General features: G+C 51.5%; 1 protein-coding gene across 1 annotated transcript in view; it reads left to right on the forward strand.

The window, feature by feature from the left end:
• The first annotated feature begins 567 nt into the window (after window positions 1-567).
• Window positions 568-25,052, forward strand: part of FAM166C (family with sequence similarity 166 member C) — a 30,364-nt gene continuing 5,879 nt past the window's right edge. The window contains exons 1-3 of the mRNA XM_037893445.2: window positions 568-682; window positions 20,343-20,616; window positions 22,031-22,143. Of these exons, the coding sequence (XP_037749373.2) occupies window positions 609-682; window positions 20,343-20,616; window positions 22,031-22,143 (461 nt within the window). The 5' untranslated portion in view covers window positions 568-608. The remainder of the gene's footprint in view (window positions 683-20,342; window positions 20,617-22,030; window positions 22,144-25,052) is intronic.

The raw sequence follows: 25,052 nt of genomic DNA on the forward strand, positions 1-25,052 counted from the left end.
GGGGTCTCATGGCTCGGGGGGCAGGGGGGGCCGAGGGCTCGGGAGGGGACAGGGGGGTCTCATGGCTCTGGGGGCAAGGGGGGGCGGGGGGGCTGAGGGCTGGGGGGAAGGGGGGGTCTCATGGCTCGGGGGGCAGGGGGGGCCGAGGGCTGGGGAGGGGACAGGGGGGTCTCATGGCTCTGGGGGCAAAGGGGGGCAGGGGGGCCGAGGGCTGGGGAGGGGGGGGTCTCCTGGCTCTGGGGGCGGGGGGGTCTCACGGCTCTGGGGGCTCGGGGGGGACGGGGGGGTCTCACGGCTCTGGGGGCGGGGGGAAGGGGGGTCCGAGGGCCGGGGGGGACGGGGGGGTCTCCTGGCTCTGGGGACGGGGGGGGTGTCACGGCTCTGGGGGCTGGGGGGGGCGAGGGCTGGGGGGGACAGGGGGGTCTCATGGCGCTGGGGGCGGGAGGGGCCGGGGGAGAGGGGCGGGGGGGGGGAGCGGCGGGGGGCGCCCCGCCCGCGGCCCTGCCCGTTGCCCGGTGACGGGGTTTGTGACCCGGCCCCGCCCGGCGCCGCCGCGGCCTCACTCGGCGGCTGCCCCGGAGCGAGCGAGGGGCCGGGCCGCGCCCGCCATGGCCTCCCGCAGCGCCCGCCCCGCCCCGAGCCAGCACCGCGCCGCCTACCTGCCGCCGGCCCTCCTGCCCGGGTAACGGGGCCCCCCGGCCGCCCCCCCGCGCCCCCCGTCTGCCCGCCCCCCGTCTTCCCCCTGCGCCCCACGTCTGTCCCCCATCGTCCCCCGTCTGCCCCCCGACCCCTCTGTGCCCCCCGAGCCCCATCAATCCCTGGGACACCCCCCCCCACAACCCCCTGCACCCCATCAATCTCCCCTGCACGCCCCATAACCCCTGCACCCACAGAGACCCCCCATACCTCCCCTGCACCCCATAACCCCCTTCCCCCCACCAATTTCCCCTGCAGCCCATCAACTTCCCCTGCTCTCCCCATAACCCCTTGTGCCCCCATATATCCTTGCAGCCCCATCAACCTGAAGGGACCCCCAATAGCCCCCTGCACCTCCATCAACTCCTGGGACCCCCCCCATCAGCCCCCTGCACCCCCACCAACCTCCCCATAGCCCCTCTGGACCCCACAGCCCCACCAACCTACATGTATCCCTGAGCCCCCGATCAACCTCCCCATTGCCCCATGTACCCCCGTCACTCACTGCACCCCTCATCAACCCCTGGGCCCACCCTATTGCCCCCTACAACCCCTTGCACTCCTCATAACCCCCCAGCACCCCCACCAACCCCCATAGCCCCCCTGTGCTCCCATCATCTCACTGGGCCCCCATAACCCCCCGCGCTCCCCATCAACCCTTAGGGACTCCTGCACCCCATCAACACCCGGGACTCCCCATATCCCCCTGCACCCCATCAACCCCTGGGACCTCCCATAACCCCCCCAGGGAACCCCATACCCCTGTATCCCCCACTAACTCACAGAGACTGCACAGCTCCCTGTACCTCCATCAATCCCCTGCACCTCCTCATCAACCCACAGGGACCCCCTCATCACCTGCTGCACCCCCCATTCACCCCTGGAAATCCCATAGCTCCCTGCACCTCCCATAGCTCCCTGCACACACACCCCACTAACTCTCATAGCCCCCTACATCCCTATTAACTTCTGGGGGCAGCAATAATCCTCATATTAACCCCAGGAGAACCCCCTCCACAGTCCCCTATGCCCTCCCATTAAGCCCAGGACCCCACTTTTGAGGGTACCTCCTATCTCTAACCTGCCACATGCTACTTCTATCATTCCATATATCCCCCTTTTCCACGAGTAGATATCCCCATCCATTGCTCCCTATGTTCCCCCCATTCCCCTATTACCTCCACTCCCCCTTCCTGAGAGGCATCCCACATCTATCATCCCCTAAACACTCTCCTTGAGGCATAGGAATCCCACATAATTTCTTCCCAACTCCCCTACACTTATCTCTGTGGAAAAGACCCACTATCTGCCCCAGAGTGTGGAAAATCCCCCTCGCCAGTCTATGCATTCTCCGCACGGGGGACCCAATACCCCCACAGGAAGGGGAGAATGGAGAGGGTTTGAATCACGCATAGAGGGGGAGATCAGGGCTGTACACGTGGAGATCATAAGATAGGGTTTTGCATGGAGGCTGCTGTTTACGGGGGTGCGGAGAGGGGCGGGTGCAATTTATGGGGTGGAGGAAGGGGGCATAAAGGGAGGGGATTCAAACCAATAGCGACTCAAGGGGTGCAGATACCCCTCTGCCCACCAAAGGTGTGTCCAGGAAAGGGAACCCTTGTAATGTGCTCTAATCAATTACTTTGGGCTTGCAGTATTGAAACCAGGGTAGGGCAAACAGATTCTCCTGGGTTATGCTGGAAACTTAGCCTATTCAGGTCCCCTCCCGCTCTGGACTCTGTTGGATCAATAATGGAAACAAATTGCAGAGGCTGATCCCCCCTCCCCCCCACGAAATCCCTCTCTCCCAGCTCTCAGATCGATGGAGCTCTGCTCACTCTAGCATTTACCATGAGAGTCAGGGCCAAGGCAGCCAGGCACCTCTGAGAGCTGCTCTCTCCTTCTGGTGCTGTTGGAGGAATAGTCAAACCTGCCAACATCTCCAGGCAAAACAGAGATTTTCAATGCGCATAAATCTGCAAATTTCCGTAAATTTAAGCAGGCTCTGTCTAGGACAGAACAGCCATACTGGGCAGCCCAATGGTCCATCTAGCCCAGTGTCCTGTATTCCGACAGTGGCTGATGCCAGATGTTTCAGAGGGAATGAACAGAACAGGGCAGTTTATTGAGTGATCGATCCCCTGTCGTCCAGTCCCAGAATCAGGCAGACAGAGGCTTCAATACATTCAGGGTAGGGGGCTGCGTCCCTGACCATCTTGGCTAATAGCCATTGATGGACCCATCCTCCAGGAACTTACCTAAATTATTTTTTGAAGCCAGTTATACTTTTGGCCTTCACGACATCCTCTGACAAGGAGTTCCACAGGTTGACTGGGCGTTGTGTGAAGAAGTACTTCCTTATGCTTGTTTGAAACCTGCTGCCTATTAATTTCATTGGGTGGCCCCAGTTCTTGTGTTATGAGAAGGAGCAAATAACATTTCCTTATTCACTTTCTCCACACCAGTCATGATTTTATAGACCTCTACCGTATCCCTTCTTAGTCGTCTATTCTCCAAGCTGGGGATTCGCCCCCAGTATTGCTCTCAGTGTGGCTATCCAAGTTCCACTCTTTATGTAGACAGGCAAAGCTGTGGTTTTGTCCAGTGGGGATTAACACAGGGTAAACTCCACCAGTGAAAATTGTGGCTTTTCTGGCTATACTAAGAATGGCATTGGTGCAGCTACACCAGTCTAGAAAAAGATACACAAAGGCCCCTCCATGAACTAATCACCTGCTCCCCTCCAAGCAGAGCCCCCCATGAATTCATCCGCCCCCCAACCCCAACCCCACTTGTGCTCCCAAGCACGCCTCTTCAGATTCTGCAGCTGCCACTTCTTGCCCTGTTGCTTTGCTTGGCTTAGCCAGCTGCTCTGCCCCCTCTCAATGCAGGGTGAAGCTGGGGATACACGTGCACATGGTTGGCACGGTAGGTGGTTTCTTCACTTCCCAGTCCTAGCAGGGGGGCAGCACTGGGAGTCAGAGGGCAGAAACTGCGTCTTTGGGGGCGGGGGAGCTGCCCCACGCATTGGAGAGGGACAATAGCTGCTCAGCACATTGACAGGTTTCAGAGTAACAGCCGTGTTAGTCTGTATTCGCAAAAAGAAAAGGAGGACTTGTGGCACCTTAGAGACTAACCAATTTATTTGAGCATGAGCTTTCGTGAGCTTTCGTGATGCATCCGATGAAGTGAGCTGTAGCTCACGAAAGCTCATGCTCAAATAAATTGGTTAGTCTCTAAGGTGCCACAAGTCCTCCTTTTCTTTCAGCACATTGAGCAACTCCAGTTGGCTGCCTGCCTCCCCGGAGGCAGGGAAATGGGGAAGGCAGCCAATCAGAGATGAGTTCCCTGTAGACTGACAGGTCTTCCTTGTAGAAGGGGATGGAAAACCTGAAGTCTACTGGGAAGCCTGTGGCGTTGGCAGGTCTGGATGTAACGTAGACAGATGTCTGGTATGATGCTGAGGGACCTGGTGAGAATGAACTAGAATGAGCTGCCTGTGAGCAGGAGGCACCTGGAATCCACCTCAAAACAACTAGGGCTGAGATCGTGTTTCCCCTGCTCTGGAGAGCTCCAGCCCAGCTGGACTGGCCTTGCCATGTCCTGGAGACACAGAACCAGACTGCCTACTATCTGTAGCACAGGGGATGTTTTGTGAACCAGAGCCAATTGGAATCAGCGTGTGGATAAAACATTAAAAGCCTCTGAGCCAGCTGTGCTGCAGCTTTGGCTAAAATGACAGTGTTTGCCTGGTCTTGGGGTTGTAGCTACATTGGGGAAAGTTCACTGATATCACTGGCAATTTTAGCCCTGTATCTAGTTGTCACCATAAAGTGAAATATTGATTTGATAATTCATGAGCATCTCTCTCTATTTTTAATACATAAGGACCCAAAAATGCTTTAGGAGCTGATTTACAAGTGATTAGAAATCATTGCGTTTAGCACAGAAAAGGTATGTGGAGTAAAACAGGGCAGCTGTTTAACACTTCACAGCAATGCTGCATGGCAGTTTAAGACAGGAAATGAAGTATGCAGAGCCCCACTGAACCTGGAAGAGTAGGGAGAAGGTTTGGAATTTGTCCTCAACACTGGGGTTAACAACCTGTGCTTAAGAAGATCTTTGATGAGCACAGGGACTCAGGACTTTGGTTTAACATCTCATCTGAATGTGACAGTTATTGTAATAAGAAAGAAAGTTAGATTATTGCAGCATTTTTACATTGCCAGCTAGACTGTGGTATGGAGCCAGCAGTATAGCTGTCAAAGCAAGGGCCTGATCCCGTGAAACATTACTGACCTGAGCAGTTCCTATTCACATGTGTACTCTCATCAGCATCACCGTGGGCTGCGTCAGAGTTTTCAGGCTTGGGCCCTGCAGATGGAGAGAGTCCGTGTGAGTGCAGTGATCACATGCACTGTGTAGCACTTTTAGAAGAACCCCACTTCTTTCTCTTCCCTTTTATTATTTCTCTTGCAGCAGTGCCATAGAACCTCGGGTCTGGTCTACGCTACAGACCTGTATCGGTATAACTACATCATTCAGGGGGGTGAAAAATCCACCCCCCGAGTGACGAAGTCATACCAACCTAACCCCCTGTGTAGACAGCACTCTGTCGGAGGGAAAACTTCCAGCATGAGACCGGAAGTCTCCACGGCAATGAAACAGCCCCTGAGCCCGAATCAGCTGGCATGGGCCAGCTGCAGGTTTTTCACGCTGTGTAGACATACCCACAGTCACTGGTTTCTCTGGAGACTGTGCCAGCAAATGCCAATTGTTGTGGTGGGTTTTTCTGAAGGGGACAAGGTGTCCAGGAGCTGGACTGCAGCCCACCAAAGAGCCCTCAGATGGGAACTGTTTTCAGTCTACCCCTCAGAATGCATTTCTAGGGGGTGGTAGGATCTCGATCCCATTACCAGTTCTCTTCGTCATCCAGCCCTCTGTTTTTAGACTACAAATATTATACTCCTCCACACTGACAGCTCAGTACTCCACATTAGTTACAGTATTAGCTGCCGGTTAGCTACAAGTGTGCTGTCTGCAGTACTCCTTGCATAGAGCACACTGCTTCCAAGAGGAGCCTTACAGCTGGGTCATAGAAGATCAGGGTTGGAAGGGACCTCAGGAGGTCAAATAGTCCAACCCCCTGCTCAAAGCAGGACCAATCCCCAACTAAATCATCCCAGCCAGGGCTTTGTCAAGCCTGACGTTAAAAACCTCTAAGGAAGAAGATTCCACCACCTCCCTAGGTAACGCATTCCAGTGCTTCACCACCCTCCTAGTGAAAAAGTTTTTCCTAATATCCAACCTAATCCTACCCCACTGCAACTTGAGACCATTACTCCTCGTTCTGTCATCTGCTACCACTGAGAACAGTCTAGATCCATCCTCTTTGGAACCCCCTTGGAAAGCAGCTATCAAATCCCCCCTCATTCTTCTCCTCATTTGTTAAATCATTTTGCTCCTTGGTTTTCAGAGGGAGCCATAAATGATGCAGTCTGCTGTTCCGTCTGTGATCGGGACTCTGGAAAAGCAAAGTCCCTGTGCTTTATGTTGGGTGGGTTTTCCATGGACGCTTTTTTGCACAGCCAGAGACAAATGGGCTGATTGCTTTCTCAGCTGCAGCAAAATACCTGGCTTCCCTTATTTGTTTGTATAGCAACAGCTGTGCTCTAGGTGCTTTCCAGACAGGTCGTATGTCTCAATTCTTGCTCCGAAGTGCTTACAACCAAAGTCTTTTAGGTCCCTTCTCTGGTGACTTCTGGCATGTGGGAGCTGCTCCATCTCTGGCCGATCCAGCACCCACTCTCTGCTTGCCCTCTCATGATGTCCCATGTTCTCTCGCCCTGTCTCTCTGAAATAGGCAGGCAGGGTAGTTGGGCCTTTTCCTGCCTTGAGTCCCTTCCTTTCCCCCCATTCATATTTTGCTGTCCTAGTGCCTAGGATTGGCTAGTTGGATTATGATGTACCAGTGCAGTCTGGCCAGGCAGACTCAATTGGGCACTAGCAGAGAATTACCATGGCATGTGGATGCCACTCCATTAACACCACAGAGGTGGGAAAACAGGGCCTGGGGCAAGCAGTAACCCTATTCCTCTAATATCTCACGATTCCCATTTTGGTTTCTACTCCCCATGTCTACGTGCTGAGTCTAGAAGAGTAACAATGGGATAGTGAGACACCAAACCATGTATCAGTTACGCTGCTTGGAAAATTAGCTTTAACTAGGTCATTGCTGGGCACAAAGTGCTTTTCCATGGCCCTTTGTGTAACTGTGTAGCGCCTCCCAAGTTTTATGTACAAGCAGGGAGGGCAGCTGTCATCTCTAGATTTAACCATTTAGTCACTGCTGCACTATGTCCATACCTTAGAACAAGTTTGCCTTAGGAACCTCTGAATTAACAGAGCACAAGGAGGTACCTGGTACATCCAGCCACATTTGGGAATGGCAGTTCATGGCTTGTAGCAGACTGGCATTCAAAGTAGTTTCCTTCTTTTATCTATTAACCCCTGAGTGACGATGTACCTTGAAAAGAGAAAAGGAGTACTTGTGGCACCTTAGAGACTAACAAATTTATTTGAGCATAAGCTTTCGTGAGCTACAGCTCACTTCATCGGATGCTCACGAAAGCTTATGCTCAAATAAATTTGTTAGTCTCTAAGGTGCCACAAGTACTCCTTTTCTTTTTGCGAATACAGACTAACACGGCTGCTACTCTGAAATGATGTACCTTGAAGCAGTTCCACAACCACGTAGGGCTTTATCCTGATTTTGTCCCACTATAATAATGGGGAACTTGTGATCATAATTAGACCTAATCTTGTAATAGGAAATAAGGGTTCTGGTGTATTTCCTCTCTCCCTCAAACCTCTTTCAGTTGCACTCAGCCAGTAGATTCTCTCCGGTCCCAGAGCTATTATTGCTGGGATGGGAAAGGCATAGTAAGTAGCAGGCTGAGTCGGAAAGAGCTGCCTGTGAGAAAAGATCAAAGAGCTACGTATGGTTAGCTTAGCTACATGACAGCTAAAGAGGGACGTGATGGTCTGCAGGTATCTGAAGACTGTAAAACACTAACGAGGGAGAGGGATGGTTCAGGGTGACAGAAGAGGAATGGGGGGGAATTCGAAGAAGGGAAATTCAGTTCTATTAGGTTGTAGAATCGTTTCCCAGGGGAAGTGGTGAAAGCCCCGATGCTTGGGCCATGTAAATCCAGATGAGAGGGATTAGATGATCTAATCACTTTTCTCTCTGAATATCAATTTCTGTTTTCCTGTTTACATCCCAAACCATGTTAAGAACATGAAGTTTGCAGGATCAGGTACTCAAAAGCTAGGAAATGCCAGAATAAAGGCTGCCCATGCAACGTGTATTCATTCTCCCGTGCATATGCATTGCATGCGTTTAATTACATGATGGCATACTCTGTCTTCCCACAGGACCCTGCCTTATTCAGTGACTGGGTCGCTCTTCAGCATTTCCTTTTATGCTGTGCATTCAATGCGTGGTGCCAGGGCTTATTTAACATGCATCATCCAAAGTCTGCACTGACTACAAAAGTCATGTACGCAGTGTAGTTATAGCTGTGTCGGCCCCAGGATGTCAGAGCAGCAAGGTGGGTGAGGTAGTAGCTTTTACTGCACCAGCTTCTGTTGGGGAGAGAGAGAAACTTTTGAGCCACAAAGAGCTCTTCTCTGAGCATCACAGCTGCATGCGCAGGTGGAACAGGTTAGGTACTAATTACCCACACTAAACAATCTTAGTGCGTAGGGTATTTTACATTCAAAGCGTGGCTCCAAATCAACACGGGCTGCAGCTGGGAGTGCTCAGCGCTTCTGCAGATCAGATCCCAAGTGACTCAAGTTGCACACCCACCCAGACAAGCAGGAACACACAAGTAATGCCCAACTGTGAAAAGTGTGGGTTAAGTGACTTGCCCACCATCACGTAGGAACAGGCAAGGAGAGACTCCAGGTCGGCATTCAACTGCCTTAACCATGAGGCCAGATTTTCTCTTCCTGCAATACCTGGCCTCAGTCACTAGACATTTTTCGACTTCTGCAACAACAAATGAGGCAGGGGTTCTACAGACAACAGCCTTCTTCACTGCACAACCCTGATTATTCTCAGAGCAGGTCCATCCAATGCACTCAGGTAGGAGTCCTGTGGAAGGAATACTACATTAAAGATTATATCGTAATGCACGTGCACAAGGGTTGCATAGGCAACCTAACTTCTAGGTGCTTGACTTTGCAACCTTAACGTTATATTAACATAGTTTAAGATGTAGGTTCCTAATTTTAAACAAACAAACAAACAGCAGTTCAGTCACATGGAATCCCACTGATTCCCACTTGAGTCGTCAGCAGTGTTTGGCTCTTTAGATCCACAACCCAGATCTCTATGACTTGAGCTAACCGTAGTAGGCTGTTATCCTCTAAGTGACCCAGTCAGCATGGGAGTAGGAAATGAGATATACACCTTGCTAGTGGGTTTCACAAAAATAGTTCTTAAACAATCCCAAGGAAAGTCAAGATGCAGAAATATTAAGGTGGAGATTTGGATCATATCAAAGTTGGGTAATAACTGCAGGTGTGGTTGACTTGGCAACCATAGTTTAACCACATTGCACATGTAGGCTAGAGATATAGTTAACAATTGATAACATTTTGCATTTATAGAACACATTTCATCCATGGATTAATTTCAGTTTGGCCTCGAGGCATTACCATAACAGAAGTCAATCAATCATTGGTTTCAAAGTGCTTTGCAAATGTGAGCAAGTGTCATGAGCACCCCTTGACAGATGGGGCAGCTCAGGCATAGAGAGAGGGATGTGCGACCGTCAGCCTCAGGAAGTCACTGGTGTTAAATGAACAGTAGCCCCAGCTCAGGCCTGCCTACACTCATAGAGGCTCTGGCAGGCAGCAGTCTCGTGTGCAGCTCCTGATCCCAACCTGGCCTCCCTCCTAGGAAGTGCGAGCTCCAGATCGGCCCTCCTTCCCACTCAGCTGAGCTGTGCTCTCTCCCTTCCAGCCTAGCACCTGCCACAGGTGTAGTGGGGCAGGGCAGCTCATTTCTTAGCCAATGTGGGGTTTGCATATGCCATCACAGTCGCTCTAGCCACATTTTGGGGTAGGAGGCAGGAAGAAGCCCCACGGAAGCCCCATCTGTTGCACCCAAATCTGGCTGCATCACTATTATTTACCGTTCTCCATGCTGTAAAAGGCAGTGGAATACAGTGTCCATAGTACAGAGGAAGTGATGGACCAGGCTCTCATACTTTGCTCGTGCTGATTAGTCCCATACTCAACTTGAATCAGATGATCAGAATCTGGCCCGTTCTTGGAAACAGCTTTTTTACCAAGGACCCTGAGATTAATGCTCCTGCTCTCATGAAAAGTGTCCTGGGGCCTTTAATGACTATGAATGAGCAAGACCTTGATGTTGCTTCTCATTCAAAATATGAGCACGGGAAAGGTCCCAGCATTGAACGCACTTACTGTCTGAAAACCCAGCAGGTGCTCGGGATTTTCCATGCCAATCCAGGCCATTTTGTGCAAAAGAAATTTGGATTGATAGGAAAAGAAAGAAATTAAAAAAAAAAAAACAGTTGTAGGTTTTGGGTTTTCCCCCTCCCTCCAGCACTGACAGAACGGAGCTAGCTGGAACAGGTACTGTTTCTTTGCTTCATCTCTCCAGATCCCAGAGAGGTAATTTGGAGCATTCTATCCATCAAATAAGCAGCACACGATGATTTTATATGAGGCATACAATAACTGCCAGTTATGGTACCTCTGTGTAATGAGGATTGGCTGAGAGCGAGGAGAACTTGGCAACACCGAGGACTGTCTTCAAGAGACGTGTCTCAGGCTAGTGTCTCTCAGGATTCCACCACTGAGACACGGGAAAAAAAATATCCCAGGGCAATCTAGATATGTTGAGTCATAAATGTTTATCTTAAAGCAGAATCGATCTTGTTCTCACTCCGCATCTGGATCCCACGTACTGTGAATTATACACTTGATTCTCTCCCCATCAGTCCCTCACAACAGAGACTGTCAGGCTGAGATTTTCACAGGAACCAATGGGATTTAGGAACCCACCTCCCATTGAATTTAGTTGGTTTCCTCTCTAGACCCTTTGGGTTCCTTTGCATCTATGTTTTGTTGTTGTTGTTCACCATAACAGTAGTTATTGGATAGATTTCTCTCTTCACCTCTGAGATGTTTCAGCTGTTTATAAAGCATATATCTTTAGATTTCTAAGCAGCATCTTATTTGGCAAGATCCTATTGTTACAACCTCACAACTGGGTTATTTTTCACCATCGGAAATGCTCTTTAGAGGCAATATACAGAAAATCTTTATCTTGCAGCCAAATTCACTCCGCTTCCCCAGTGAATTAACACAGTCAAAAAGAAAAGCAAGTGCTCTGTTCAATCCAGCCTCGTGTAGAATCTAAACCAGGGATCAAACACACTGTCTGTGAATCCATCACAAGTTTGCCCTCTTTGCTTTTGCTATAATGTACATTTCCCCCTCTGAAATCAGAAAGCCCAAGGGTATTAGCGTTGCAGTAAAGCTGGTTCCATGCAATCATTACAATGAGCCAGAGTGAGAATAATGTCAACTTGTATAAATTCTGTGCAGACTTACTGAAGGCATAAATGGCTTTTTTTTTGGGGGGGGGGGAGGTAGAAGAGGGGATACATTACAGCTTCATAGCTACTCTTTAAGCTCTCATTATTAGTAAAATTTTCAGCTACAAATGTTGCCAGAGCTACCAGGAATTCCACCTAATCTTTTTTATGAGCCAGATCCTGAAGTCAATGGAGCTATGTCAGTTTACACCAGCTGAGGATCTGGCGTTACGTATTTACCATGGTGATGAAGCGTGATGTGCATGTCGAGCTAGGTGATCATCGGTTCTGTCCCCCTGCCAGAGCAGCGTAGGTACGATCACACAGCGGAGGATATGAAACTGCTGCTGTACTGCTTACTGCCAGGCAGCCAAGAGATGCGACAGGAGCAGGGTTGAGCCCAAGAAGTGAAGTCAGGTTGTTGGCAATTGCAGAGCCAACTGTGAGGACTTTGGAAAGGGCGTGGTGCCGTGGGAGCAGCAGGAGAGGACATTGGGTGTCGCAGTGGCAGGAACGGAAGTGGGTGTCGGGAACTGTCAAAGCATGGGCCAGGGTTCTGCTCGAAGGAAGGGAAGGATTTTGGAGACGTTACAAAGGAAGAAGCAGCAGGACTGAGCAGCCAGCTAGGATGTGAGGGACGACACAAAGGTTATGCCTACACTGCAGTCGGAGGCATGATTTCAGCACGGGCCTGCACACCTGTGTTAGCTAGCACAGCTAAAAATACCAGTGACAATACCAGGCTGTGAGTGGTTGTGCCCAGTGGTTAGAACAGGCATCAGGCCTAGTGGTTAGAGCAGGCATCAGCGCTAAGAGTTGGAACCAGCGCTAAGGGTGAGAGCTGAAGTCAGGAGTCAGAGCCGAGGGTCAGGGTCGGGTTACCTGGAGTGAGACAAGGCAGGAGCAGGGCTGGGGCCAAAAATCACAGCCCAACGTGAGTGCTTTGAGCAGCTTTGACCTACTGCTGCTGCAGGGCTGAAAAGCCAGGCTGCTGATGCGTCCAGCCAACCAGGCAGCCTGGTACAGGCCGGCTGAACTCGTTAGGTAACCTGGAGATTGGCTCCGCTGCAGGCGCTGATTCCTGACAGAATGGGCTTCAGCTTAGGCTAGCGAGGAAAGAACTCGCCAGGGTCCCCACGGTGCTTGGACTGCCCACGCTAAAGCCCCTGCCACCGCATCTAGGTGGCTGTTTTTAGCCGTGCTCGCGAGATTCAAGTGAGCGGGGAGACGCCAGCCTGTGCTGCGGTCACCCACTGATCTCAGTGTAATTGCACCCTGAAGTGCGAGCGTAGAGAACGGCAGAATCACTGGCTGACTGTGTGTGATGGAGAAGGAGGATGGGGATGGCTTGCTGGGGGGAGATGACGAGGTGTGTGAGCTCGGTGCCTTGCGTTTGTGATCGTGGCGTCTGGGAAAAGAGGTCTGAGAGACAGCAGCAGATGCGTGTCTGTGTGGACTGCGTCAGATCTGTGTATCTGCTGTTCAGAGCATGCCAGTCACCCCAGTACCTAGGCAGCATGCTATCAGGTCAATTGCGCGTGTGTTTGCAGCTTACCATCAAAAGCAGCTCTCCGCGGCTGTCACAGAGGAACGATTGCTACCATCTCTGCTGTTGGGTCGTTAGCAGCAATCGCAGTACATCAGAGTGTCCCTTTGAGAGAAGTCACCTGGGTTCTGTAACTCAGATAGGGCAGCCAGGCACTTAAACTGGCCCCCAGTTATCCGGGGGCTTCTAACTTATAGGAAATAGGGATGCTCTGCAGCACATATCGTGCCCCTAACCGCCGGGGCGGTTCTTTGATACTCTCGTCTGCGATGGTTTTTCCTCCCCTTCTCTAAACCTTTTGTAAAACTCAGTTCATGTGCCACCAAAGTGGCTAAGTTGTTCTTTTATTCAAGTGAAGTGGGAGTGAGGCTAGGATCTCTTTTGAACCTGGGGGCTTAGGGGCAGTGGCCAAGCAGTTAGCTCGCCATCAATAGCCCAGCCCGGGTAAAGCTCAGCTTGGAGAATTCTTTATTTTAGTGGAGGGGAGGGAAAAAATCCAAAGGAGAAAAATCTTCTCGCAGTTGCAGCTGATGTCAGAGGGTGGGCACTTGGGGATGTGGGCGACTGGCGTCCCTTTGGCTGCTGCAGCTCACGCTAATGCCTCAGCTGGGGTACGTCACCCCCTCCAGCGTCTGGCAGCTGCATGTCGTAGCAGGGCCGGCTCCAGCTTGTGCGAGTCGAGGTAGGTGCCTTGATGGGAGTCACTTGGTGAGGAGTTCTGACGACCTAGACAGCTGCTCCTTGGAGTCCCAGCGGGTGGGAAGCAGTTTCAGGGTGAACCAGCAAGCCTTGTTCTATGGAAACAGCCAGTGCTTTCCAGGGCTGGGACAGCCGGGGCGCCCCGCTCCCCTTAGTCCCAACCCTAAGGGCCTGGTCCCACTTCGTCTCCCCTTGCCAGAGGCAGCGGCCTAGGCAGAACATCGCTCACCGGGCTTTGACGGTGGAGGGACAGATCCACCAACCAGGAGTGGGTTCGGTGTATTATGCACTGTGCAGCTGTTGCTAAATTGCCTCCCTTAGCTGGTGTTCGTCAGCCAGATGTTCACGCCCCCTTGTTCCACCTGGCATGAAGAACCATGTCCCATTGGGCGATGGGCTAATTACCCCATCCCTTTTCCCTACGCGGTGTGGGGTAGGTGTGTTATGTGCATGGACCCTGCATACACCCTATTTTACCTTGTTCATCTAGCCCCACTCGGGTGGTGCCTGGGGGGCGCTGTGATGAATCTGGGGAATGAGGCCACCAGGGGCTGGAGCAAGGATAGCGGGATGGCCACGGCCTCTTCTGGATCTCTGGGAGCCACATGGATCCTGGGACTGCCACCCAGTTTCAAGTGAGGGGTCCATATCCTTTCACAGGGTGGGGGGCAAACCCAGCCCCTCTGCAATGACATGCTGTTGAGAAAACTCTGCAAGGCATTCCTCATGGAGATTTCCACTGAGAGAGCCCCTCCCCATGGATTGTACCACATGGATTGTACCTCCATTCCTTGCTCTGCCACTCACCTGCTGAGTGGTCTTGGCCAAGTCACGCTCTGTGCCTCGGTTTCACTTCCCTATTCGTTGTGAGGCTTAATCAAGTGCTTTGGGATCCTCGCGCGAACAGTACCTGGGAGGTGTGAAAACTGTTAATAAAATTAAAGCTTTGCCCCATAGGAAATTCAGAGTCCCTCCTCCCCCACGTCACTGAAAGCGTCTGACCTGCAACGGTTCTCAGAAAGGGTGAATGCAGCCCTGTGCATTGTGAACCTGGCGTTGTTGACGGGGAGTCCGTTTGATCCCTTTGCTCGTTGTAGGGGGGTAGCTCTTGTCGATGTGAAGGAAGAGCAGTTAATGAGGAAGAAGAAGGACTGCACATGTCTGGAGTCGGGAGGGCCAGTATCAATTCGATAGCAATTTATCTTCCTATGGAACATCACACATGAAATGTGCTAATGAAAAGACCGAAGCCGTGATAAAGATGTCTCTGCAGTCACCCTCTGGTCTGTTCTCGTCTGACTATTGCTAGATGCCTTTCATAGCCCACATCACAGCTTGCCAAAGTCTATTTTATAAGCTGCATATTTGCAGCAGTGCAGAGCCCAGTATGGAAGAATCTGTGAGGTGTTTAGCCATGGGACAGCCCATGATGCTGTTGCCATCATGAATGTACAACAATCCTGGGGTTTATAATCTGGCCAAGGTGATATTTAAATTGACAAGAGCCTTTCGTCAATGCTTCATCTCTTCAGAGGACTGTGCAAAGACTCTGTAACCCTCCCAATCCCCTCCTCAGCACTAGCTAGCTGGTCATAGCCCCATTTTGCAGATGCAGAAGTTGAGGCACTGGAGGTTAAGGTTCAATATTCCAAGTGCCCGTTAATTCCAGGCATCCAACCGGGGCCTGAGTTTCAGAGATGCTGAGCACCAGTACTGGCCGTTGACGTCAACATTTTTGGAAAGCAGGCCCTAGGATCTCCAGTTGGACCCACCCAAGGGGGTGGGGCAAGGCTTAGACAGCAAGTGTGAGGCCCAGCTGAGACCAGTGCTACAGAGCTCCTGGCTTCCAATCCCATGCATCTCACCAGTAGGCAGTTCCAGCAGCTGGCCAGTTTAATGGCTGATAATATCTTCAGCTATGCATGTGAAGATCAGGGTAAGAAAAGGCTTTAGGGTGTAAACTGATCATAGAATCATAGAATATCAGGGTTGGAAGGGACCTCAGGAGGTCATCTAGTCCAACCCCCTGCTCAAAGCAGGACCAATCCCCAGTCAAATCATCCCAGCCAAGGCTTTGTCAAGCCTGACCTTAAAAACTTCCAAGGAAGGAGATTCTACCACCTCCCTAGGTAACGCATTCCAGTGTTTCACCACCCTCCTAGTGAAAAAGTTTTTCCTAATATCCAACCTAAACCTCCCCCACTGCAACTTGAGACCATTACTCCTTGTCCTGTCCTCTTCTACCACTGAGAATAGTCTAGAACCATCCTCTCTGGAACCACCTCTCAGGTAGTTGAAAGCAGCTATCAAATCCCCCCTCATTCTTCTCTTCTGCAGACTAAACAATCCCAGTTCCCTCAGCCTCTCCTCATAAGTCATGTGTTCCAGACCCCTAATCATTTTTGTTGCCCTTCGCTGGACTCTCTCCAATTTATCCACGTTCTTCTTGTAGTGTGGGGCCCAAAACTGGACACAGTACTCCAGATGAGGCCTCACCAATGTCGAATAGAGGGGAACGATCACGTCCCTCGATCTGCTGGCTATGCCCCTACTTATACATCCCAAAATGCCATTGGCCTTCTTGGCAACAAGGGCACACTGCTGACTCATATCCAGCTTCTCGTCCACTGTAACCCCTAGGTCCTTTTCCGCAGAACTGCTGCCTAGCCATTCGGTCCCTAGTCTGTAGCTGTGCATTGGGTTCTTCCGTCCTAAGTGCAGGACCCTGCACTTATCCTTATTGAACCGCATCAGGTTTCTTTTGGCCCAATCCTCCAATTTGTCTAGGTCCCTCTGTATCCTATCCCTGCCCTCCAGCATATCTACCACTCCTCCCAGTTTAGTATCATCCGCAAATTTGCTGAGAGTGCAATCCACACCATCCTCCAGATCATTTATGAAGATATTGAACAAAACCGGCCCCAGGACCGACCCCTGGGGCACTCCACTTGACACCGGCTACCAACTAGACATGGAGCCATTGATCACTACCCGTTGAGCCCGACAATCTAGCCAACTTTCTACCCACCTTATAGTGCATTCATCCAGCCCATACTTCTTTAACTTGCTGACAAGAATACTGTGGGAGACCGTGTCAAAAGCTTTGCTAAAGTCAAGAAACAATACATCCACTGCTTTCCCTTCATCCACAGAATCAGTAATCTCATCATAGAAGGCTATTAGATTAGTCAGGCATGACCTACCCTTGGTGAATCCATACTGACTGTTCCTGATCACTTTCCTCTCGTGTAAGTGCTTCAGGATTGATTCCTTGAGGACCTGCTCCATGATTTTTCCGGGGACTGAGGTAAGGCTGACTGGCCTGTAGTTCCCAGGATCCTCCTTCTTCCCTTTTTTAAAGATGGGCACTACATTAGCCTTTTTCCAGTCATCCGGGACTTCCCCCGTTCGCCACGAGTTTTCAAAGATAATGGCCAATGGCTCTGCAATCACATCCGCCAATTCCTTTAGCACTCTCGGATGCAACTCGTCCAGCCCCATGGACTTGTGCACGTCCAGCTTTTCTAAATAGTCCCTAACCACCTCTTTCTCCACAGACGGCTGGCCATCTACTCCCCATGCTGTGATGCCCAGAGCAGCAGTCTGGGAGCTGTCCTTGTTAGTGAAGACAGAGGCAAAAAAAGCATTGAGTACATTAGCTTTTTCCACATCCTCTGTCACTAGGTTGCCTCCCTCATTCAGTAAGGGGCCCACACTTTCCTTGGCTTTCTTCTTGTTGCCAACATACCTGAAGAAACCCTTCTTGTTACTCTTGACATCTCTTGCTAGCTGCAGCTCCAGGTGCGATTTGGCCCTCCTGAATTCATTCCTACATGCCCGCGCAATATTTTTATACTCTTCCCTGGTCATATGTCCAACCTACCACTTCTTGTAAGCTTCTTTTTTATGTTTAAGATCCGCTAGGATTTCACCGTTAAGCCAAGCTGGTCGCCTGCCATATTTACTATTCTTTCGACTCATCGGGATGGTTTGTCCCTGTAACCTCAACAGGGATTCCTTGAAATACAGCCAGCTCTCCTGAACTCCTTTCCCCTTCATGTTAGTCCCCCAGGGGATCCTACCCATCCGCTCCCTGAGGGAGTCGAAGTCTGCTTTCCTGAAGTCCAGGGTCCGTATCCTGCTGCTTACCTTTCTTCCCTGCGTCAGGATCCTGAACTCAACCAACTCATGGTCACTGCCTCCCAGATTCCCGTCCACTTTTGCTTCCCCCACTAATTCTTCCCTGTTTGTGAGCAGCAGGTCAAGAAAAGTTCCCTCCCTAGTTGGCTCGTCTAGCACTTGCACCAGGAAATTGTCCCCTATGCTTTCCAAAAACTTCCTGGATTGTCTATGCACCGCTGTATTGCTCTCCCAGCAAATATCAGGAAAATTAAAGGTTTCAGAGTAACAGCCGTGTTAGTCTGTATTTGCAAAAAGAAAAGGAGGACTTGTGGCACCTTAGAGACTAACCAGTTATTTGAGCATGAGCTTTCGTGAGCTACAGCTCACTTCATCGGATGCATACTGTGGAAATTGCAGAAGACATTATATACACAGACACCATGAAACAATACCTCCTCCCACCCCACTCTCCTGCTGGTAATAGCTTATCTAAAGTGATCATCAAGTTGGGCCATTGTGACTTTGTCCATACCCATAACTATTTTACATTTGGGGACAATGTATACCTTCAGATCAGCGGCACTGCTATGGGTACCCGCATGGCCCCACAGTATGCCAACATTTTTATGGCTGATTTAGAACAACGCTTCCTCAGCTCTCGTCCCCTAACGCCCCTACTCTACTTGCGCTATATTGATGACATCTTCATCATCTGGACCCATGGAAAAGAAGCCCTTGAGGAATTCCACCATGATTTCAACAATTTCCATCCCACCATCAACCTCAGCCTGGTCCAGTCCACACAAGAGATCCACTTCCTGGACACTACAGTGCTAATAAACAATGGTCACATAAACACCACCCTATACTGGAAACCTACTGACCGCTATTCCTACCTACATGCCTCCAGCTTTCACCCTGACCACACCACATGATCCATCGTCTACAGCCAAGCTCTGTGATACAACCGCATTTGCTCCAATCCCTCAGACAGAGACAAACACCTACAAGATCTCTATCAAGCATTCTTACAACTACAATACCCACCTGCGGAAGTGAAGAAACAGATTGATAGAGCCAGAAGAGTTCCCAGAAGTCACCTACTACAGGACAGGCCTAACAAAGAAAATAACAGAACGCCACTAGCCGTCACCTTCAGCCCCCAACTAAAACCCCTCCAATGCATTATTAAGGATCTACAACCTATCCTGAAGGATGACCCAACACTCTCACAAATCTTGGGAGACAGGCCAGTCCTTGCCTACAGACAACCCCCCAGCCTGAAGCGAATACTCACCAACAACCACATACCGCACAACAGAACCACTAACCCAGGAACCTATCCTTGCAACAAAGCCCGTTGCCAACTGTGCCCACATATCTATTCAGGGGACACCATCACAGGGCCTAATAACATCAGCCACACTATCAGAGGCTCGTTCACCTGCACATCCATCAATGTGATATTTGCCATCATGTGCCAGCAATGCCCCTCTGCCATGTACATTGGTCAAACTGGACAGTCTCTACGTAAAAGAATAAATGGACACAAATCAGATGTCAAGAATTATAACATTCATAAACCAGTTGGAGAACACTTCAATCTCTCTGGTCACGCAATCAGAGACATGAAGGTCGCTATCTTACAACAAAAAAACTTCAAATCCAGTGTCCAGCGAGAAACTGCTGAATTGGAATTCATTTGCAAATTGGATACTATTAATTTAGGCTTAAATAGAGACTGGGAGTGGCTAAGTCATTATGCAAGGTAGCCTATTTCCCCTTGTTTTTTCCTCCCCCCCCCCCCCAGACATTCTGGTTAAACTTGGATTTATGCTGGAAGTGGCCCACGTTGATTGTCATGCACAGTGTGGGGAGAGTGGTCAGTTTGGATGAGCTATTGCCAGCAGGAGAGTGAGTTTGTGTGTGTGGGGGGGGGGGGGTGAGAAAACCTGGATTTGTGCTGGAAATGGCCCACCTTGATTATCATGCACATTGTAGGGGGAATGGTCACTTCGGATGAGCTATTACCAGCAGGAGAGTGAGTTTGTGTGTGTATGGGGGTGGGGGAGTGAGAAAACCTGGATTTGTGCTGGAAATGGCCCAACTTGATGATCACTTTAGATAAGCTATTACCAGCAGGAGAGTGGGGTGGGAGGAGGTATTGTTTCATGGTGTCTGTGTATATAATGTCTTCTGCAATTTCCACAGTATGCATCCGATGAAGTGAGCTGTAGCTCACGAAAGCTCATGCTCAAATAAACTGGTTAGTCTCTAAGGTGCCACAAGTCCTCCTTTTCTTTTTAGGAAAATTAAAGTCACCCATGAGAACCAGGGCGTGCGATCTAGTAGCTTCTGCTTCTGATGGCCCCCAGAACCTGGGAGGAGCCCCTCCCTCTTCACTCCCAATGTGGCTCAATCAGCTTGGAGCAAGGTGGGACATTGACATGCGGGCTGCAGGGTGTATGTGGGGGAGAGCTGCATGGTCCCTCTCTGATGTATTTAAATCAGAGCCATCAGCCCCTCACTTTTGCAAGCAGTACATTTAGAAGTGTTTAGAAGGAGAGACAAGGGCCCTGTCCCCAGGGGTTGTCCCTGGCCTTTCCCGGTCCCTCACTGGCTCTGTCTCTCCTCTGCAGGTACTGCGGGCATGTCCCCAACACGGTGTTTTCCTTTGGCGACACCTACGGGAACACCACTCTGAAATACTTCCAGGATTTCCGCAATGCTGCCATGGAGACCAGCCACTGCCCCTACAGCAAAGGCGGCCAGTTCCCCACCCTCTTCTCGCCCGACCCTGGCTTAGTGCTGGGGTGCAGGGCGCGGGGCTGGGACAGGTGGCTGCACGCCCCTTCCTATTCCCGCTTCAACTTGGATTTCAACCGCTCCGAAGAGCTGAAGGAGTTTTACAAGGTGAGCAGGTGTTTCTTGCGGCCGCATGGCCTGCACACAACAGCACGGCAGGCTTGATCCGATGCAGCTCCTGAGCGCTACACAGTAGCCAGCGCAGAGCAGTCAGGCCAGCACCCACATGCCCCAGTGAGGGGTGCCTTGGAAATGCCCTGGACTGAGCCAAAATGCAATCAACACAAATATATAATCAGTCACAACCAAAAGCCAGCGCCCTCGGCCTTTGGCACCTACCCGCCACACTGAGGTGGTCTTTTTCACTGCCCTAATACTGGTTCTGAAGGCAGCTTCTTGAACATAAGAACCTAGGCAGACAGTCACCAGAAAACCCAGTTGGCATCGTTGTAGGGGAGGCTCCGGTTGTCCCGTCTCCACCGGTTTGCATGCGCGTGACTGGCATGCGGAGGGAGGAGTCAGCGTGGAGAGCAGCGGTGGTTGCCGAAGAGCAGGGCTCCCCTCCCATGGTTACAGCGCAGACATCTCTGCGTGTGCGGTTGCGGGCGGGATTGCCTTGGGAGCTGTTTGAGGAGTCATCGAGCTTTGCTGAGTTGTCTGAGAGAGGACGTGGCAGCTAAAGGGGGAAGGAATGCGAGGGTCACCCAGCTGGCGTAGCTCACAGCATAGGACACAGCCGGAGTATAGCCCCACTGCTCAGCACAGCGAAACTGTGTCCCTCTCCCTGAATCTTTGCTCTGGGACGGGAGGGGGAAGTGGAGCAGAGAGGTGGAGCCCAGAGTCCCTGGGCGAAGAAAGCATGTTATCCCAGTAATAAATAGCATGAGAGGAGGACAGGTGTGTGGGTGTGGCTGTGGGACCATGCATGGGCCTGGGCATGTGTCTGATTGCACATGGGGGATGTTCCCCCTAGCTAAAGAGAGCAGCATCTCTCTAATCAGACTCAGCCAAGCTGCACGTTGTATGATTTGCGCCCAAAACACAGTGTTGTCTCTCCACTTCTCAGCCATAGTGAAGGCCCAGAGCCACGCCTCCATCACGGTGCCTCAGGAATAATTACAGCTTGCATCGATGAATTCCCAAGCCAAGCCCAGATGCTATTGATCACGATTGTCACTTACCTGTATGTGCTGCCCGGAGAGCGCCTGAGGGAGGGGAGTTTTAGAAACATGGTTGTTATTAGTTCTCTAGCAGCGGAGAGCGGGTTGCGCTTTGCACGTCTCCAGGAAGAGAGGACCCTGCCCTAAAGAAGCTATCCCAGCTAGTGAATAAGGCTTTGGGCCCTGGGCCCTGCTAGGCAGTGTCCCTTCGCAGCAGGGAAAGAGGGATGCAGCACAAGGCCTGTTATCTTTTCCCATTGCATTTCTTATTTGGTATTTTAACTCTTCGGTTGCCGTGCCAGCTAATGCAGCTCTGCCCTGTGCTGGAAGCCTGGGTTCTGAGTAGTTTGTTTGTCCCGCAGCTTTCCCAGAGGCACCGCGAGCATTACCGCGACAAGACCGGGACAGAGTATGTGGTTCCCTACTTTGTGCTGCCGGTCAAGGAGAAGGACAAGTACCCCCACCCTCTTGATCTGTGAGTAGCAAAAGCAGCCCCCAGAAGGTGTGCTTGGTACTGGCCCTTTCCCCGCTCCTAACTCCTGCAGGATAATTTAAATAATGCTTTGGTTCCTGAAACAAATCCTGTGTGTGGACTGGGTCAGTCCAGCCCCAAGTACCTATGGGGTTTCCCTCTAGCTCCCCACCCCCATCCAAAATAAAACAGCTCCTCCCCCCATAGAAAGGGCACAAGACAGGCTGGATTCATCAAAGAGGGCTAACGGGGGTGGGTGGGAGGGGAAGGTTTGTTTTGTTTGTTTTTTTAATGTGAAAAGGACACGCCCAGATTAAAAATCACAGGGCAAGCTTCACCAAGGGACAGATCCCAGAATCAGGCCCCACGGTTGGGATTCACAGAACCCCTGCTCAGCAGCTGCTGAACCCTGCAGGCACCTCAATCGACTGAGCACCCAAGTGTGTGCAGTGAAAGCTTTGTCAGCACACACAAGCCTGCCGACAGCGATTCCAGGCCCCAGGGCCAGAGCTGTCCCTGGGAGAGGGGGCCGGAAGACAGGCCTTCTTCCGCCTAACCCGCCTGCAGGGCCCAATCCAGTAAGCGTGCTCCGAGCTGGCCCACCAGATGGAGGCCCTGTAGGCAAGCTTGTCCAATATGGCTGGGGGGAGAAGGAGGCAGACCTCCCTCATAACATTTAGCCCGGTGGTCAGTGTACTCCAGCTGAGGAGGAGAGGGGATTTGAAGAAGGATCTGCCACCTCTCTGGTGAATGCCCTACCCCCGGGGCTCTGGAGTGTTCTGATGTGGGGCTTTCTCAGTCTCTCCTATTGAAGCTGAAGGGGAATGATTAAAAGTCATTAGAGCAGGGGGCTGGATCTTGGGTCTCCCCACGCCTATGTGAGTGCTCTAACCACTAGGCTACAGAGCCATTCTCATGCATGCTGGTGGTGTGGCGCTCTCTCTCTCTGGGTCTTTCATTATTTATCCACAGTGGAACAGCTTCACCAGGAGAGGGTGAGGCTATGTCTACACTACAGTGGCATAGCGGCAGCATGGTTGCTACAGCAACAGAAGGGATTTTTCCATCGCTGCAGTGAATCCACCTGCAAGAGCTCGGTCAGCAGCATAATTCTTCCATCGACCTCGCGCTGTCTACACCAGGGCTTAGTTTGGCTTAATTGCGTTTCTCGGGTGTGAATTTTTCACATCCCTGGACAACATCACTCGGTCAACCTAAGTTTCAGGCGTAGACTTCGCCTGTGGGAGCCCCACCCCAGATTTTCCCATTAGCCCCACGGTGAGAGCACTCCCCTGAGAAGTGGCAAATCCCTGTTGAAATCCCTTCTCCCCCTCAGGGGAGGTGGGATTTGAACCAGGGGTCACCCACGTCCAGGTGAGTGCTCTGACTACTGAGCTAAAAGTCGCGAGGGTGGTGCTCCTCCCCCCACCCCCGTCTCTTGTCAAGCCCGTGTAGGTTCCTAACTCCAAGAGAGGGGTTTCAGCTGAGAATCCCAAGCGGAGGGAGGCATCTCCCACCAGAGGGGTGGGGCTTAGCACCCGTCCCCCCTCGCCTTGGCACTGCCCATTGGCTAGGTTAGGGGAGGAGCCGCCTCAGTGCCAATCCCCTTCTGGGGCAGCTCACTGTCCCCATGCATTGTGCAGGGAGCTGAGGCGCTGGACTCAGGGTCACCACGCCACCGTTTCTTTGAGAATCTCACCCACGGAGATTTAAAAAGCAAACACCCCGACTAGAAGCTCCCGGGATTGTGAAAGCACAAATCCATTTCAAAATGGAATGTGCTTTCCTCACTGCTGCTGATTCTGTATTGCACCGGGCAGGTCAGTTTCACCTTTGTTCCTGGTCACTTTCAGGTTCTGGGCCTGGGGGGTGCTCAATCCCCCACTCCACCCCAGGCCCTACTCCCTTCCCCCAAGCCCCTGCCCCATCCTGCCTCTTCCCAGCCGCTCTCTGCCCTGGGCCTACTGGAGATAGTATTTTGCACTTCCTGTTCTGACTTCTTGTCAAACAGCTGCCTTGCTCTGCCCCAGAGGTGGGTGCATTTCACTGGTGGGTGAAGTGACCCTACTCAGGCAGTGTTGGTGTCACTGTTGTTATGTCTTGATATCCAAGTGCTACCAACGCTAATACAGCAAGCGTCGTTGCTTTTGTTTGTAAAGCTCTTTGGAAGGAGAAGGGCACTAAAGCGTAGCAGCCAGTGCCCTTCGCAGTGGCTCTGAATCCGAAATGGCAGCAGGCCCCTGCAGCCCTTGACTGCAAACCTGCGAACATGCCGTCTCCAGTGTATGAACATTTACAGTGTTGGCCCGCTGAAGTCTCAGCAGATACAGTAGAACCCCCACCGACATCGCCGGCACTGGCTAGACTGGGCGCTCGCTGCGTTGGTGAGGCTTGCTCTGGGTTCCGGCACGCCCCACAGCAAGGGGATAGAGACCGTGACGGGACAGGCGTGACTCCATCAGTTGGTGTGTCTCCAGAAGGGCCGTCCCTCAGCAGGGGATTTCATTGACTCTTCTGCTAGCTCCCGTTTTTTGGTCCCTGCAAAGTGTTTCCCCACCAGCCAGGTGCTCTGTCTAGGAGGGAGTCGCCGTCAGTTCTGAGCGTGTCACTATTACATCTCAAAGAACTCCCATGGTCCCTCTCTTTTCTCACTACCCCCTGTCCTTGGGTGACCCCATCCGCTCTCGGGGTTCAGCCATCCCCTCCATCCTGCGAAGTCTCAGATACATGTGCCCCCCAGACCCACCTCCTGCACTTCACTCTCCCGTCACTCCTGGTCCCAGTAAGCCTCATCCTGGGCAGCTCGCTGTCCCCTCCAGCTCAACAGGGTCAAATGGATCTTTCCTCCCAAACCTGCTCCCCTCCCTTCACCCAGTCTTGTAACTTCTGCGTCCTCCCATTTCCTTCTCCTC

This window comes from Chelonia mydas, chromosome 3 (assembly GCF_015237465.2).
Source record: "Chelonia mydas isolate rCheMyd1 chromosome 3, rCheMyd1.pri.v2, whole genome shotgun sequence".
NCBI lineage: Eukaryota > Metazoa > Chordata > Testudines > Cheloniidae > Chelonia > Chelonia mydas.